The following is an 18335-nucleotide window of genomic DNA, read 5'->3' on the forward strand; positions in this document are numbered from 1 at the left end:
TCATGTGGTACAAGAACCAGACAGACCCACAGTACTTCAGGGTGTTGTTAATGATTGGCTAGCTGGCCTAGCTCACTGCTGGGATAGGGGGCTGGATGTGTGCAAGGGAGGAGTTTATTCCTGCAACTTCAGATAACTCTGCAGGTCAAAGGCTGACTGGGTAAAAGGACTTGCATTAATACACTGTCTCTCATCTCCATTTCAGTACAGTCCAAAGCAGTTTCTGTACAATGAAGTATTTTTGAAGTGTAGTCACTGTTTTAAAATGGGAAATGTGGCAGCCAATTTGAGCATAGCAAGATAACACTGACAGCAATATGATAATGATCAGATTATTTAACTGAGGGATAAATAATGGCCAGGACATCAGGGAGAAGTCATCAGCTGTTTTTAGAGCCATAGTCATACAACGCGGAATCAGGCTCTTTGGCCCATTGAATACGTGTCGACCATCAAACACCCACTTAAACTAACCCTACACTGATCCCACTCCATTCTGCCCAAATTCCTTTCAACTCCACCCAGATTCTACCACTCATCTACACCAGGGGTAGTTTGTAGTAATCGTACCAAGTATAAAAAAACTTAACAACCTGCACGTCTTTGGGATGTGGGAGGAATCCAGAGCAGCCAGAGGAAACCCACCCAGTCACAGTGAGAACATGTAAAACCCACACAGACGGCACCAAAGGTCAGGATGGAACCTGGGTTACTGGAGCTGTTTGTCAGCAGCTCTACCAGCTGTACCAAAGTGCTGATTATTTTCTAAATAGTCCTAAGGAATCTTTAATGTCCAGCTGAGAGAGTGGAGGAAAGCCTTAGTTTAACTCTGCATTTGAAAGATGGCTCCTTCAGCACTTCAGCACTCTGTCAATGACAGGAGACTTAGACCAGATTTTTTTGCTGACTTCTCTGGAGTGGGATCTAAACCCACAATATTGTGAGTCAAAGGCTAGCTTGTTATCCACTGAGTCCCAGCTGGAGGAGTTGGTCCTGCCTGTGTTGTTTTAGCTGGTTATATTTCACAATGGCTCTGTTCATATTTGGGAGCACCTAAATTTTGCCTGTTGATAACCAATGATTTGGCTCTTTGGGCTTCGGTAAAGATGGCGTTTTCCTCCAGAGGCGAGAATGCAAGCTCTGAATAAGCAAATAGAAATTCAATATAAAAGCAGTAAGTACTCAAAGCACTTGGCAGGTCAGGCAGCATCAGTGGAGAAAGAGAAAGAGTCGATGTTTTAGGTCACGAATCCTTCATCGGAGCTCAAAGTGAGAAAACAAACACAGAAGGGGAAGGGTGGACTGAATCGAGGGAACATGTGTGATAGGGTGCAGACCAAAGACGTTAAGGTAACAATTGTTAAAGACACAAGAGACTGCAGATGCTGGAATCTGGAGCAACAAACAGTCCGCTGGAGGAACTCAGCGGGTCGAGCAGCATCTGTAGGAGGATAGGAATTTTCGATGTTTTGGGTTGGATCTGCAGTGAGTCCTGATGCAAGGTATCAACCCAAAATGTCAACAATTCCTTCCTACCACACCACCACCCCCCACCCCCCACCCCCCCAAAGATGCTGTCTGACCCCTGAGTTCCTTCAGCAGACTGTCTGTTGCTCCGGATTCCACCATCTGCAATCTCCCGTGTCTCTATTGTACTACTCCATTTGCAAAGTCTCCTTAAGGTATACCAACTTTTGAAGAAATTTTCTCTTCTCTCAGATAAGAGTTCTGTGAGACCCTCTCTCACTGCTCCCTCTCTGTGGTTTCCAGAGTTACTTTAAAAACCAGTTATTGGAGATTGAAAAGAAATAATAAACAAACTGAAACCGAGAACTACGGCCAGGACTGTGGAGAGAGAAGATCCAGAGTAGTTACTTGAAATTGTTAAATGCCCGAGAGCTGCACATACCCAGCTGAAGATGGGGTGCAGCTCCTGAAAACCACATTAGGCATTTTTTCAGCAGTGCAGAGGGTCAATGACAGAGTGTAGAGTGGGATGGAGGATCAAAAGAACAGACAACTGGAAGCTCAGGGTTATCTTTTGGGGACTGAGCAAAATTGTTCTGCAAAGCGATCACCCAGTCAGTGTTTGGTTTCGCCAGTGTAGAGGAGAATATGCCTTTGCTGATCACCTTCATTCATCCTGCAAGGACAATCCTGAGCTTTCAGTAATATAGTGTGTTGCATTTAATGCTCACGACGTGGTCTCCTCTGCATTTTTGCTTTTCCGTCTTACTCTGTAGACCTGGTATCCTGTGTGTAACTCATTACCAGACTGTAGGAAACTTTGTATAATAGTCTACCAAATATCTAAAGTACTGCATACCAGTTAGTGGCAGCAGCTGGTGCCTTGTGTGTAATTCGCTGGTAGCCATCTGGTGTCTTGTGTATAACTGAATTGCATTGTATAAGTCATTGCCAACTATCCAATGCCCTCTGTTTAACTCACTGCCAACCATCTGTTGTTCCATGTATAATACCCTACCAGCCATCTAGTGCCCTTGTAACTGTCTGCCAGTTGTCAGGTGCCCCATGCATAATTCACTACTCATTCTCTAATACCCTGCTTATAGCTTATTGCCAGTTCTCTAATGCCCTGCGTGCAACCATGTGCCAGCTCCTAATACCATGCCATGCATATAACTCACTATCAGAGATCCAGAGCTTCCAACAAATCGACCAGTTTCTCTTATATAGTGATGGTAGGCCTGCTGCTATCTTGTATAAAACTCACGGTGGCCTTTATTGGTGTGAATTAAAGATAGTGGTTTTGGAGTCACCACAAAACAAATTCCTCATGCATACAGTGGAACCAATACAGTGAAGAGAAAGATCCCTGACCAGCATCTTGGGTGTATTTGTTGGCTAAGAGTCCCAGGGATTGAAGGGGAAAACTCAAAGATTACTGCTCCTGATCACAATCTGGCCTGGTTAGAAATAATATATTTGTGGAAATCAGGTTAGGACTAGGTTGGACTTTGCAATGTCACCTTTTGTCATTGGGTAGACTTCCAATATGTGCTGTCTGGATGTCAAGAAACAGAACATTTATTATTAGTTTAAAAATCATAAAAAAAAACTGAATGCCATGGAATGTGAGAAGGCTATTGGAAACATAACACAAACTTTTTTTTTTCACTACTTACATGTGTAGATCCATTTATCCAGCTTTGACCCTACAAACAGACTTTCCAACCTGAGAAAAATTCTGTGGCGAGGGTACTTTTGCATAGCAACTTTTCTAATCTCAGCCTTCCCCCCCCCCCCCCCCCCCCCCCCACAAAGCACTGCAGGTATGGTAACATCGTGGTTGTATTACTGGATTAGTAACCCACAGGCCTGTCTAGTGATGTGGAGGCAGCGATGCAAATCCCACTGTGGCCACTGTGAATTAATTATATTAATCTGGAATGAATTGCTAGTAAAAGTGATGGTGACCATGAAATGTCTAGGTTGCTGTAAAAGTTTATGTGACTCACTAACATTCTTTTAAAGAAGGAAAATTGTTGTCCTTATCTGGTTAGGCAGACTTGCCTCCAGGGACTAACTGTTAACTAGTCTCTGAAATGGCCCACACGCCGTTCAGCTGTGAGAAGACTTACATACTCTGGAACTGCAGCAATTCAAGAATTGGCTCATCGTCACTTTCTCTAGATCAATTGCAAATGGGCATCCCATAAATATATTAAGAAAATGTAATCATGCTTGTAAATTAAGGTAGGAGCCAATTTATGCACAATAAGATCTCACAAACAACAATAAATTAACTGGATATTTGTTTTAGTTGTCAATTGACTGATAAATATTGGCCAGGACAACTCTCCTGTTCTTCCTTGAGATAATTTTGTCCTCTTGAGACACATGACTACAGTGAACTTTTTTCAGTAAGATGCCACCCTACAGGGAAATTTTCCCTCAGTGCTGCATTAAAGTGCCAATTGTGATTAGGTAGATATAAACTCTTACCTGTTAATGCAGAGGAGGGAATGCCACCATCGAGCCAAGGCTATTACCTAACAGGCATGAGAATCAGTCAAATTATCCAGGGAGTGGGGGACAGTTGAATGGACTGCTTTAAAATCCTGGCAGATGCAACATTCCAGATGATGCAGAATGTAATACAAGGTAAATCTAAGGCTCTGAAATGCCTGGAATTGCAAAAGACCAGAGTGGAAAGCTCTGTGGGGGGGAAAAAAATGTTTATTTCTTCAAATGAATAAAATAAAAGAATAGAATAAAATTTCTATTCTTTGGAATTCTTTTGCATTACACCTGCCTTAATCTAGGTGTGAATACATGAGATAATTGTTCCTGATTCTGTATCTGTTCTGTATATATTAGGATGTTTGTGAGAGAGAGAGAGAGAGAATGCTGGATTAGTGTGCAGCTTGCCAAGATTCAAGATCAAGTCTATTGTCATGGGCATACCTACCCAGGGTATAAATGCCGTGAAAATTAGCTTTTTGCAGCAGCAGCATACGGTAGTACATTGCATACATGACAAATATAAATTACAAAAATGTAAATGAACATACGTTATATATAACTTGCATGACAAAATAAAAATAAACATAATGACATTAGTGCAAGTTGAGGGAAATGTAGTCCAAGGTAGAATTAAGATTTTTCCGTTCTGTTCAAGAACCTGATGGCAGTGGGGAAGAAGCTGTTGTTGAACCTTGAGATGTGGGGTTTTCAGGCTCCTGTACCTCCTGTCTGATAGTAGCAACAAGAAGAGTGTATGGCCCGGATGATGGAGGTCCTTAATGATGGATGTCGCCTTCCTGAGACATTGCCTCTTGTAGATGTCCTCTGGTGGGGAGAGCTGTTCCTGAGATGGAACTGGCTGAGTCCATCAATCTCTGTAGCCTCTTGTGTTCCTATGCCTTGGGCTTTCTATACCAGACTGTGATGCAAAATGATGCCTCAAGGATCCGCCTGGAATTTATTGAATCTCTGTAACCTCGAGCTTTATAATTCTTGGAAAAATTTTGTTGGGCAACGTACTTGTGATGTGCCTTGGGCTGTTTTGCTGACAGATACTAACATAAGAAACAAAAGAAACAGGAGTTGGGAGTAGGCCATTTGGCCCTTTGAACCAATGGTACCATCCAATAACATTGTGACTGATCCAATCTTGGCCTCAATGCCACTATCCTGTCTTCTCCCCATAACCTTTATATGTTATAGAAATCCCAGCTGTTGTGCTTGTTAATTCCCTTAGAGGTTAGAGACGAAAGATTTGTTTTTTGAAATTCCACACGGGTTGCTTTTACCTCTTGCAGAAGTTGGGGGTGCAGATGTTCAGGGTTGTGTAGCAGGATGGGGGTATCACCATTTTAAGAGGTTGCACCACCTAACCAATCAGCTTTGTCACTTATTCTCACCTCCTTTCCCTATATATTTTAATCATTACCTATTGGAAAGTTTTTCAGTGGGATTTGATTTCTTTTCACACTGTATATCTCTTTACCTCTAGGCTGTGCGTTCCTTACATACTGTGCAAGAGAATCTGCTATCAAGGCACAGAATGCATTACATGAGCAGAAGACACTGCCTGGGGTAAGCAAGGCTTTTATTTTGTTGTTTGTTTTTGCAGTTATAACTGGATTCTGATGCCTTTTGTTAATCGGCATGAGGCTTGACAGACCTTGAGCAACGCACTGCTTGTTTACAGCTGAGTATGGCTCAAATATGTATTTTCTTGGCGCCTTTGTTGTAATTAATGTAAAATAGGTGCCCCTCAGGGATAATTTTTGTCTGGGTAACTGCAGGAGATTATGATTAGAGGGCTGTTTTGAGGCCAACTACTTTTTGCTTTCTATTAACGTCACAGGTTTTCAATGCAACCAATTTGCGACCAATTTAGACAACGTTTGCAAAACTGTAGGGACTGGTCTTCCCACTGGTTTATGGTTCCTTTTCAACTGCAGCCCTTGGTCAGTGGTTCACTGGATCTACCTCCATGTGAACCACTGTACATCTCTCGTACTGCTTTCCTGGAGCAAGCCAACAAATCGCAATTGTACCTTACAATAGACACTTGATTTGTCCAAAAATAATCCATTATGTCTTGAGATTTTTGGAAAAATTGATACAGAATTTTTTCACCTTAAAAAGGAAAAAAGAGCTTGGCAACTCATAGCAGGAGATTTAGCTCATTGGGCTGGTGCTCTTTGGGGTGGCTTGCAGTGTTGATGTGCCATCTTTTAGATGAAACGTTAAACTAAGGAACTGTCTGTCCTTAAAGAACCCTTGCAGGTAACATTCCTGGTGTCCAGGATAACAACTCATTTCTTCCTCCTTCCAGCTACCAACCAAGCAAAATAAAACATTTGGATGGCATGCAAACAAAGCTTTTCCCTGTATCTCGGTGTATGTGACAATAATAAACCAATTACCAATTAAACAGGTAAATTGGTTTTGCACGTGAGCACTGTTGTGGATTCTCACTATGTTTGAAAGGACATTCACATACAACAGGGGTAGGTCTTTGTCTTTCAGAAAAGTTTGTTATCCGTGAAATTCTGTGTGGTATTAAGGTGCTGTCCGTCTTTGAGTTTTCCTTTGGACAGTTAACTGCAGTGTGTCAGGTTTCCCTATAGATTTAACCATCTTGGAATCCAAGAAGAAGTCAATTTTGTGTATCAATGGATTGGTTATTGGTGTGCTGGGACTAGACACAGTGGAATAACAGGAGACAAATGCATGCTATCCACTTACAACCCTTGTCCCGCTGTTCATGTCTGGCCCCAGATATTAGTCGTCTGCTGAAACTGCAGCACAGAAATTGGAAAATTTAATGAGTGTGTGAAAATTGTATGGTTTCTGCTGTCTAGGCTGTAAGTTTTAGAATTTTCTCCTTAAATTCTTTGCCCCTCGTAAGACACTCGTTAAAACCTATCTCCTTGACTAAGCTTTTGTTCACCTGTCCCAGTATGTGACTTGAGCTCAGATGTTGTCTGAAACACTGCTGATAAAGTGTCTTGGGACTTCTGACCAAGTTAAGGATGCTACAGTATTTGATACAAGTTATCTTTGGTAATCTTGGCTGACAATATTGATATGTTTGCTTTGGGATTCCTTTCCCACTTCTCAGCTACTCCTAAACTGCTTCAGGAGAAGTGGAAAAAATTTGTTCCCTTATTGCAACTTGTGTCTGCAGTCTGTTGATAGATGAAGAGTTAAAAAGTTAGGTTTCTTCATTTTTTAAAATCGTCATGTGGAGCCAGAAGGAGCAGAAATGTTCCTCCTGGCATCACCAGACATGGGACACCTGATGGTCTGGGCTATCCCTTACCAGCCCATTCTCCTTCTCTCACCTCCAAGGATCCAATTGCAGTCTGCTGCTAGAATCGTGGTCCACCCAGATTGGTGGAGAGCCAGGCAACCTTTAGATGGACCATTTCTTAGCCAGCCTGAAACCTGATTTTGGACGCACCTTTGGTCATTGGCTGGACCTTAAATTGTCAGGCTCAAGATGGGAAGTGATTATGGCTCATCAATAAAGGGTAGCTAGATATTCTGAACCTTTGCTTGATAAAATTTTGGAGAAAATGACGGAGGTCATATGTGATCCATGGAAGGAGCAACTTTGATAGGTTAAAAAATCCTCCATTTCAGGCTTTCTTCTATTCTTTAGTTAACTTAGACTTGTCCCGGTTCATAAAGGGGAATACCTAAGATTTTGGAAATAAAAATGGAAAATCTGGGGTCTTAAGCCTGTATCATCCTCTCCTTTATCAAGTAAGCTTGTGGACAGTAGACAAACTTGTCAGAACTGAAACTGCCTGGGTGCTATGCTGCTGAGTTCTGGAACTTGAAGCTGCCCCCTGACTTAAAAGCAGGACATTGATCCCACCTCTAAAGAAGGTATTCTCACTATCCAAGCTTTGCCTCCTAATGTTTAGCTTTAACAATTGATGCCATTTTAAAACCAGATGGTGGTTGATTTTAGATTATATTCCTTTTTTCTGCATGGAAAGATCATCTCAGAAGATCTTATTTAGGTGTCTGAAGGAATCTTCAAATTGTCCTTTAATTATTTCTTGAAAGTATTCTAGGGCACTGAAAGATATAAATGAAATGCCTTTTTCAGATTTTCAAAATGTACATCTGTCTCTCCTCCAACAATGAGATAATGTATGTCTTTCAATATTGCATTTAATGAGAAATTTCAGGTGTCATAGGAACATCATCATCTCCAAGCTATGCATCACCTTGACCTGGGCAGAACTTGCATCCCTTTCAATGGTGCTAGGTAAAATTCCTGGTACTGCCTAATTAAGACCATTTGTGGAAACTATAGAGGCAGTGAAGTTTCATGAAGTCCTACCTTCTCATGATGATAAAAGATCAGAATCAAATGTATCTTGCCAGCATTGTTTCACTTACAGGAAAAAAATTAAAAGAATTTGCATTGCCAATAATGGGCTGAGTTGAGCTGACTAAGATCAAGTTGTTCCATAAGAACTGGCTGGCTGTCTGTCATTCAAGGTTTAGCTCATTCTAGAGTTCTGCAAGTGTTTGGCCAAAGCCAGGAGTCTGAAAAAACTTGGCGGTCAGGTAACAGTGTGTCTAACCTCCAGCTCCACTGACTGATTTACCACTGAGCCCAGTGGGAAAGGATCCGCAGGCATTTCACACTCAGTTCCCATCTTTACATCATGGAATGTGAACCTTTATCTTCCTGTAGGGCCATTCACTGTCCTTTCAAGACGTCCTCAGATGCTTTACAGCTAATGAAATATTTTCAGTTACTATTGAACCCTTGGAATTTGCACACAGGAAGCTCCCACAAACAGCATGTGATAATGACCAGATAAGCTACTTCAGTGATGATGATTGAAGAATTGATATTGGCCAGGTTACCAAGAAGATCTCCCTGTTGTTCTTCAAATTATCTTCCCATGAGAGAACAGGGACTTTGTTTAACAGTTCATCCAAAAGACAGCCAGTGGACAATACAGCACTCCCTCAGTACTGGAGTCAAGTCTCTGTGGTGGACTCAAACCAACAAATCTCCAACTCAGAGGAAAGTATGCCATCCACTGAAGGTTGAGTATTGAAAGGCAAAAAGCTGTAGATGCTAGAAATCTGAATAAAACAGAGCAGGCCAGGTAGTATCTGTGGAGAATGAAACAGTTAATGTATTAGGCTGATGACCTTTCATCAAAGGATTGAGTATCTTTCTATTTTCTTTAGGAGTTTAGGCAGAATGTTGGAAGAGTGTCTCAAAGTTTGGAAGCAGAGTCTAAATTTGCATAACACACAAGTACACTCTAGACAGATAGCAAGAAAGCAAGAAGCCAACTGTAGCAGAACTCTGGAGATGAGGATCGCACAGGGAGCAATTCTAAAAAGAATTAGCATCCAAAGATTTGTCCGCTGGGATTATGTCTTCTGTAATGTTGACATAAAATCTATCATCTTCCTTGCTGGGCTAGAAAAATTCAGGTTATTTCATGTGCCAGTTGTGTTTGCAATAATTAATTGATCCAAGTTCATCTCACAAAAATCTTATAGACAAGGGCACAGAAATTCATGCACCCAAGAGTGACCTCTTTAGCCTACCATTCCATTAATGTTTTTATTGTATTTGTGAATTGGCCCCTATTTCCAGAAAACAATACAGGATTGATTCTGTTAAAGATGTCAAAAAAATTGCGCCCTTGATAAAGCAAAGCTATACAATGAAGTTCACAAGAGTGAGTGACAACAAAGTTTGACAACCAGCAACTCATTGAGGTAATAGGATAGGTGACCAAAAGGCTTGTCAAACAGACAGGATTTACACTGAGGAAAGTCAGTTATAGAAGTGGGGAGGCACAGGGAGAAAAGTCCTGTCTGAAGATGAACTAGACAACTAAATCATTGCTGTCAGTATCAAGTTGCCAGGACTCTAGGACAACAGCATCTTAAAGGGTTGCATGGCTGCGGGAAGTTTCAGATGTGGGGAATGATGAGGCAATGGAGAGCTTTAAAGATGATGATGATGATTTTAAAATCAGGAAGCATCTACGATGTTGTTACAATTTTTCAGGTATTAGAGACTTAGTTTTCATCTAGTCATTAAGGTGGACAAAATGGTTGGTGTGAGTAGAAAATGGGAAACCTGCTTCAAGCCCAAAGCTATTTAACTCACATTAGTGGCTTCAGGAAAATATATCACATTGGTGTTACCTGCTGTAGACCCAATCGTTACTTGCATCACCAAAGAAAGGCCTTCACTCCTGTCCTCAGTCTGTGTAGTACAGAGAGATATAGCATGGAAACAGGCCCTTTTTGGCTACAGCTCATTTTGGAAAGGCCCCTGTGGGTATTCACTTGCGTAATGCTGTTTCTTTCAGCTTCTTGTGAATGGAAAACGATGTCAGAGTGAAATAGGATAATTCCCATTTCCGGGAATTAATTTGCTCTGGAAATTTGACAGGTGCCTCTGGCCGTGAGTTGGCCTTAGAGCAGAGAATGATTACCCTCAGAAATATACCGATGACCTCATTCTTCATGCCATGCTCCTATTGAGGTATTGCTGGGTAATGAGGATCATGGTTATGGGTGGCACGGTGGCGCAGCTAATAGAACTGTGCCTCACGGCTCCAGGGACACTGCTTTGTGGGCCGAAGAGCCTGAATTGTGCTGTAGGTTTTCTATGTTTCTATGACCCAGTTCAATCCTGACTTCGGGTGTTGTATGTGTGGAGTTTGCATGTTCTCTTTGTGACCATGTGGATTCCCTCCCACATCCCAAAAATGTGTGGTTTGGCAAATTATTTGTCCATTGCTGTTAATGTGGTAGAAGCCAGCAGGGGTGGGTGGGGGGGAGCGGGGAGAAGGAGGTTGATAGGAATGTGGGGAGAATAAAGTGATTTAGGGTAGGATTAGTGTAAAAATGGGTGCTTGATGGGTAGCGCAGACTCAGTGGGCTGAAGGGCCTGTTTCCATGCTATTATCTCTCTATGACTCTATGAAGAACTATTGGGCACCTGTTGGACAATCTGGTCTTCCCAGTGCATTGCTGGACTGGAACCCTTGTTGGGTTTGTCCCTTAATCTTCTCGCATTCTTTGGGTATCCCATTGCCAATCCAGTCCCAGGACTCTAATAATCCCTCCACTGCCCCTCAGTGTTGCTGCTGCTCCAGTGATTTCCCCCAAGGTCCAGGCCCCAGTCAAACACTCCTTTGACTCTGAGCCCTCAAGAGGACCCTGATGAGGCCTTGACTTCCAATCAATTCTCCTTCCTCATTCTATTCCCTATCCCTTGTCCAATCCAGCCCTTGTTTCACAACCCCCACCAAATCATCGCCCCAGAGGTTTCTTTGCCCATATCCCCCCTCCTAATCAACCATTAGAGCAAATGCCCCTGATGTCACCACCCAAGCCATCAAAGAACGGGGTACTGACACCCCCTCCATCAGGCACTGCATAGGGCGTGATGTCTCTCCACCACTGCCTCACTTCACAGCCACTGCACTGGCCCGATCAGGCCACAGGCCATCTCAACCACCTCCTTTCAGTGCCACCCAACCCACCCCTGGTCTAACTCACAGATGGCACAATATCAATGAAGAAAATGGCCAACACTGGTTCTCATGGTCCAGGGTGGAACTGAAATGTGCACCCAGGTAAGGAGGCGAATGAGCAAGATGATTGCTGGTGTCATCGGCAGTGCCTGTGGAGGACATGGTGTTGGGTGCAGCAGAAATTCTAGGTCTGCATCTTTATGCAGCAAGATGTGAGAAGCCTTTTATTTAGTTTATGGACTCGCACACCCAGCAGCAACATGATGAAGGGTCCCAGCAGCAAAAGATGAAATGTCTTTGACCTGAAACATTAACTCCTTTCCTCTTCCCATGGGTCTGGCCTGACCCATTGGGTATTTCCAGCATTTTCTGCTTTTATTTTAGATTTCCAGCAACTGCAGTTTTTTTCGCTTTTGGCAACATAATGTTGCTTGATAAAAATAACTCTCTATTGCCTTAACACATTTTGATGAAAGGAATCAAACACTGAAAACTACAAATTTGCTGCTTTTAAGGAAGGAATGACTTTTTGGATTAGTATTCTGATTGAATTGGCATTTCCAAATAATAGAGATTGAAGGAGTTGATTGCTGAGCCAGTACATTTAATCAGTAGTTGAGCAGCTGAATCTCAACACTAGCAGAAGACTCTTGATGAAAATATATCTTACCCAGAGGATGATGACATGTCTCGAATGTGTGGTTGCCTGGGTGAAATTGAGCATTAGACTAGCCTTGTTAAAGATCAGGCAGTTTAAAATCGGGATCAGTTTATCACTAGAATTCTGCAGGAGGCGAATTGGAAGGGGAGTAGGGTGGGGGTGGGTTTTGATACTTCACTGTTCTGCCGGGATCAGGTAAGCATGTTTAGCTGGCGCCCACTGTGCCCAAACAGCTGTCACTAGGCTATGTGGGCATGACTGAGCCTGCAGGCTGTTGACAGATTGTGGTGCCCATGAGTCATGCTCACGTGGATGACTTATTACTCACAGATAAACAAGTACAGGAACCTTTACATCCCTTTATCCCAGTGGAATTAAAAGCTGATTTCCTATTTTAAAGTCAGTGCTATTTTGAGACAGGTCTGAGTACCATTTCCCTTTAAGCAACGAAACATCTGGAAGATTTTAACCTTAATAATATTATGCTTTTGTCATTTTTTTTCTTGTACAAGCAGTGAGCATTGAGACCTTTAAGTGAGACCGAGGAATTATTGAGCCCAGCAGCATCAGGCAACTCAATAATCATCAATGATATTTTCATTAAACCCAACTAAATAATGTTCTCATATTGTTTATAAGGTTCTCATTAATGGAGTAATAAATGAAGAACAACTAGCCTATCTAAGCCTTATGCTTGCAACTGACTTCCTGTAAACTGAGTGTAGTTTGGATCTAAACAGCATTTCCTAATTACATGATTGTTATGGTATTTACAGAATCGTGGTATAATATAGATGCTTACAATCCCCATTTTGTAGGCTGATTGACTTCAGTATGGATTAAACAGATGCCTAATTACAACTGACGTAGCAGCTAATGGTGTTCTTAGAGTTATACAAATTAAGGAATTGCACCATGATAGGTATCTAACCTCCAAACCATTTCTCTGTCCTTTTCCAGTAAGAGAATAATTCTAAACTCTCAAATAGCTGTATGATAATAAATGACAGGATAACATTTATCCTCTCATTTTAAATGGAAATGGCTGGGGTGGTACTTTGCTCCTGAAATTCTGTTCCATTAACATTAAAAAGATGGAACTGAAATTTGGAAGCAGAGTACAACACAGAGCTGCCACTATATTGTGTGTTCTGTGCATGAGATTGGTGCGAATATTTATATCTTCTGTAACACATCCCAGTCGTTTCATAGAATTGTAATACGGCACTGAAGGAGGCCACTTAATCCATTGTGCAAGTGCATTACCTCTTTGGTAGAGCTAACCAAATTCCCTGCTCTGCCCCAACAACCCTAAATTATTCCCTTTGAATATGTATTCAATTTTCTTTTGAAAGTTGCTATTGAGTCTGCTGCCATCACCCTTTGGCAGTGCATTCCAAACCACAACAACTTGCTGTGCAAAGAAAATTTCCCTCATGTCGACCTGGAGTCCATGCCAATTACTTTAAGTCTGTGTGCACCGCTTACTGACTTTTCTACTGTTTTCTGCTTATTTGCTGTATCCTTCAAGACTTTGGACATCTCTATTAAATCTTTTTTTTGGCAAACACTGCTTTAAGCCCAGACTTTCCAGTCTTACCATGTAACAAACATCTGATCCTTGATACCATTCTAGTAAACCTATTTTGCATCCTCTCCAAAGACTTGTCATTCTTCTCTTGGATGTGGTGCCCAGAATTGATCACAATATGTCAAGGATTCTGATCTTCTTTTTGAAGTCTTCTCACATCTCCTGCCACCTTCAAGTACTCCCAGGTCCCTTTTGAAATTGCACCACATGGTTTGATCCTGCCTCTCCTCACTCTTCCTACTGAGATGTACTTCACCTGCTATGGGTTCTATTTCACTTGTTTGCCCATTTCCTCAAGTCTATTTCTTAATGGATGATGTCACCAGCATTTGCTGTGCAAACAAAAACACATTTACTTGTAAGAAAAAATTCAGAATTATATTACTCAGTAAGATTTTTTTTTCAAGCTTGGCAATGATAATCTCCAACCAGATAAGTCAATAGATGATGTTAAAAGATTGTTGTTTAACATTGGAGAACTATTTTAGTAGCATTACTGCACCAAAGTAAAAAGCTTGTGAAATTACAATTCCATTGTTTCTCTATCTCCCTCCCTCATTTCCAAAGCCTTTGGTCAGATGCTATTCCTTCATTAACTTGCCCAAGAAGGCAATCCAACTACTGAGGGCATCACAACAGAGTCTGAAATAAAAGCAGATTATGCTGGAAATATTCCACAGGTCAGGCAGCATTTGTGGAAGGAGAAACAGAGTTCATGTTATAATTTGATGGCCTTTGATCAGAACTGGAAGAGTAGAAATGAAGTGTGCTTTACGTTGCAGAGAGTGGGAGGGAAGGAGAGAACAATGGGAATATCTACGATAGGGTGAGATCAACATAGTCCAGGTGACACAAGTGCTGCTGATACTAAGAGAGGGTGATTCACCTTGTATCTGAATTGGCTGGTTCTGACACAAACAGGAGAAATTTATTATTTGAAATTGTTGAATTCAATATTTAAATTCTGTGGCTGCAAACACCTAGCTGGAAGGTGAGGTGCTGCTTATGTGCTTCCATTGGGCCCGTGACATCCATTTAGAGCCATAGAGTACGACAACATGGAAACAAGCCCTTCGGCCCATCTAGTCCATGCCGACCTGATCTTCTGCATAGTCCCATCTACCTGCACCCAGACCATATCCCTCCAAACCCCTCCCATCCATGTACCTATCCAAACCTCTCTTAAATGTTACAATTGAACCCGCATCCACCACTTCTGCTGGCAGCTCGTTCCACACTCGCACCACCCTCTGAGTGAAGAAGTTCCCCCTCAGATTCCCCTTATATATTTCACCTTTCACCCCAAACCTATGTCTTCTAATTCTAGTCTCACCCAATCTTTGGAGGAAAAGCCTTGAAGCATTCACCCTATCCATACCCCTCATAATTTTGTATACCTCTATAAGATCTCCCCTCATTCTCCTGCGCTCCAGGGAATAAAGCCCTAACCTATTCAACCTTTCCCTATAACTCAGGTCACCAAATCCCAGCAATATCCTTGTAAATTTTTTCTGCACTCTTTCAAGCTGATTGATATCTTTCCTGTAGGTAGGTGACCAGAACTGCACAGAATACTCCAAATTCAGCTTCACCAGTGTCTTGTACAAGTTGTTATTTTGAAGTTGTACAACTTCAACATAACATCCCAACAACAACAAATGCCACAAAACAACAAATTTCACGACATATGTCAGTGATAATAAACCTGATTCTGATTCTGTTACTCAATACCCTGATTTATGAAGTCCAAAGTGCCTAAAGCTCTCTTTACGACCCTATCTACCTGTGAAGCTACTTTCAAGGAACTATGGATCTGTATTCCCAGGTCCCTTTATTCTATCGCACACCTCAGAGCCCTACCATTCACTGTGCAAGTCTTATCCTGGTTTTTCTTACCCAGTGTTTTTCACTACAGCTGCCACCTGATCTGGTGAATACTTCCAGTATTCTCTTTTATTTTGGATTTCCAACAACTGCCGTATGGCCCTCATTCATCTCCCTGTATTTGTGCCCCTCCAGCAAATCAGCTGTTATTAACAGTCATTTATCAGCCACTACTAAATGGCATTAATAACACTTGCATCACCTGGACAATCCTGGTCTCCACCCCATCACAGGCGTTCCCTTTGTTCTCACTCCTCTCTCCCTTTCTGTAACTTAAAACACTTTTCCAATTCTGAGGAAGGGTTGTCAATCTGAAACATTAACTCAGTTTATCTCTCTACATATACTGCTGAGTATCTCCAGCACTTTCTGTTTTTATTCCAGATTTACAACACCTGCAGGTTTTTATTTTTCAACAATGTGGTGTGATTTTCCCTTTCCTGATTTTATTTGAGGTGGAATAAGATTCAAAACAAAAAAAGTGGGATGCATAAAGTGCCTGTTGTAAGAAGCCGACTCATCATTATGCTCAGCAGCTAATTAATGGTTTCCTTTTGTCTTAGTTCATAATAACTTTTCACTCCAACCCTTGCTTTCTCTTTGTCCTCTTACCATTCTCTTATGTGTTGGTTTGTCTCAGTTGCCAGCACTGTCATCAAAATGTCATACATTTAACTCATGCCCTTATTCAGGAATGCAAAATCTCCAGCGCGGTACTGTTAAGAGGGTGCACTGCTGGAGATGTCAACTTTCGACTGGGACGATAAAGGAAGTCCCAGTGGGTACTGGAGATCCCATAGCACTCTTTAAAGAACAGGAAGTTCCACCAGTATCCTTGCTTCAATGAGTAGCACCAAAAATAGTTTAACTAATCAACCTCCCTTTCCTGACACATATTGACTCCTCGGCTCGGAAAGCCTTAGTTTTAAAAATTCTCATTCTTGTTCAAAAATCCTTCATGGTCTCAGTCTCCCCTTCAATGTAACCTCTTCCAGTTCTATAACTGCTCCACCACTGATGCCTTCAACAGCCTAGGCCCTTGGTTTAAAATTCCCTCTAAACCTCTCCACATAACTCTCTCTCTCTCTCTTTTCAAGGCCACCATGGTCAGCTGAGGAAATATGCCCTTTCATGGCCAATTTTGTTGGATGACATTCTTGTGAATCGCATTAAGATATTTGAGCAGATCAAAGGTGCTAAAGTGAAATAACAACTGAAAATGCTGGAAACGCTCAGCAGGTCAGGTAGCATGCGCGGAAAGAGAAAAAGAATTAACATTTCAGCTTGAAGACCTTTCATATGGAACTGAGTGAAAGTGGTTGTGTTAATCATTACATGGCTGTGTGCCAGATTATTGCCATGTTCACTTTCATAATAAACACACTCCAGAGCAATTCATTACATGTGAAGGACTTTGAAATGTCCTGAAAAATGCATGATACGATAATGTAAATAGTCTTTTTCTTGCTGGTCCCAATGCTACTGTGCTGTTTTTTTTTCCAAATGAATCCTCAATTATTTGGCTAGCTGCTTGATCTGCCAGAGAGTCCACTTCATTATGGGGCATAACAGAGGTTCAACCAAAGAACCTAGTTTTCTGTTCCAGTTTCATTCTAAGCCAAACAACTGTGTTCCCAGAGGAAAAGAAACAGACGAAAACAATTACAGGATTGATTTCATTTAGCATCTTTTATAACTTAAAAATGAAGTACTATTCTTTAAAAATGAGTGTTGGTGACTGCACTGGGAGCAACGGGCCCGGGAGAGTTAATGATGGTGGACTGTTTAACAGATATGATTTAATAGGTTAATATACATGATGCAATTGCTGACACTCAGGGGGTTAATGACCATCTTTGCTGATGATTAATTTTCTTCAATGTGCTGGACCTAGCAACTCCTAGTTAAGCCCCCAGGGATGTCATCTTCACTGACTATTTAAATAAGAATGTTTTCTTCAAAAATTCAATAGATAGAAATAAACAGAAAGATTACTCAAAATCATGTAAATTACTAACATCCCTTTAGAAGAAAACAGCCCAGTGGATGATGCAGTTTCTCATTTTCCTTTCACCGAGGATTCAATTCATTTTCACATTGCAAGGTAAACGCCCTTGTCCTCTGGTCACTGTTACCTCATCCTGCAAACAGCCTTTCCTTATTTATTCTTTCAAAAACCCCTCCCAAATCTGAGCTTGTCTATCAAATCTCCCCTTAACCCTTTGTTGGTTGAAAGGATCTGTAAATGAAGCTTATGTGGTAGTTTGGAATAAAACAAAATGTAGGAAATACTCAACAGAACAGGCAGTAAATGTGGAGAAAGAAACAGAACTGGGTGTAAGCTGGAGACAAACAAAGACAGGTGGAGGGGAGGAGACAATGAAAGAGAGGATAACTTTTGTTCTTCCTTGATTTTGGAACTTTAAAACGTGTTTAATCCATAACTACTTCCTATTCCAATGAAAAGTCATCGGTCTGAAACACTAACTCTGTTTCTGTCTCCGAGGTTGCTGCCTGACCTGAGTACAGCACTTTTGTCTTATTTCAAATTTCCAGCATCTGCAGTGTTTTGCTTTTAGATTTGCGTGTCAGTTTGAACTGCTATATCACAGAACACTGCCTTCGTGGCTAAATGCTGATCACTGGTGCAGCAGGAATGTTCTTTTAAGGTGGGGAA

The 18335-nt window shown here is 41.5% G+C and overlaps 1 protein-coding gene across 1 annotated transcript in view; it reads left to right on the forward strand.

Annotated features, from left to right (window-relative positions):
• Positions 1-18335, forward strand: part of celf5a (cugbp, Elav-like family member 5a) — a 405311-nt gene that overhangs the window by 25363 nt on the left and 361613 nt on the right. Inside the window, 1 exon segment of the mRNA XM_052037531.1 lies at positions 5480-5562. Within this exon segment, the coding sequence (XP_051893491.1) occupies positions 5480-5562 (83 nt within the window).

This window comes from Pristis pectinata, chromosome 24 (assembly GCF_009764475.1).
Source record: "Pristis pectinata isolate sPriPec2 chromosome 24, sPriPec2.1.pri, whole genome shotgun sequence".
Classification (NCBI taxonomy): domain Eukaryota; kingdom Metazoa; phylum Chordata; class Chondrichthyes; order Rhinopristiformes; family Pristidae; genus Pristis; species Pristis pectinata.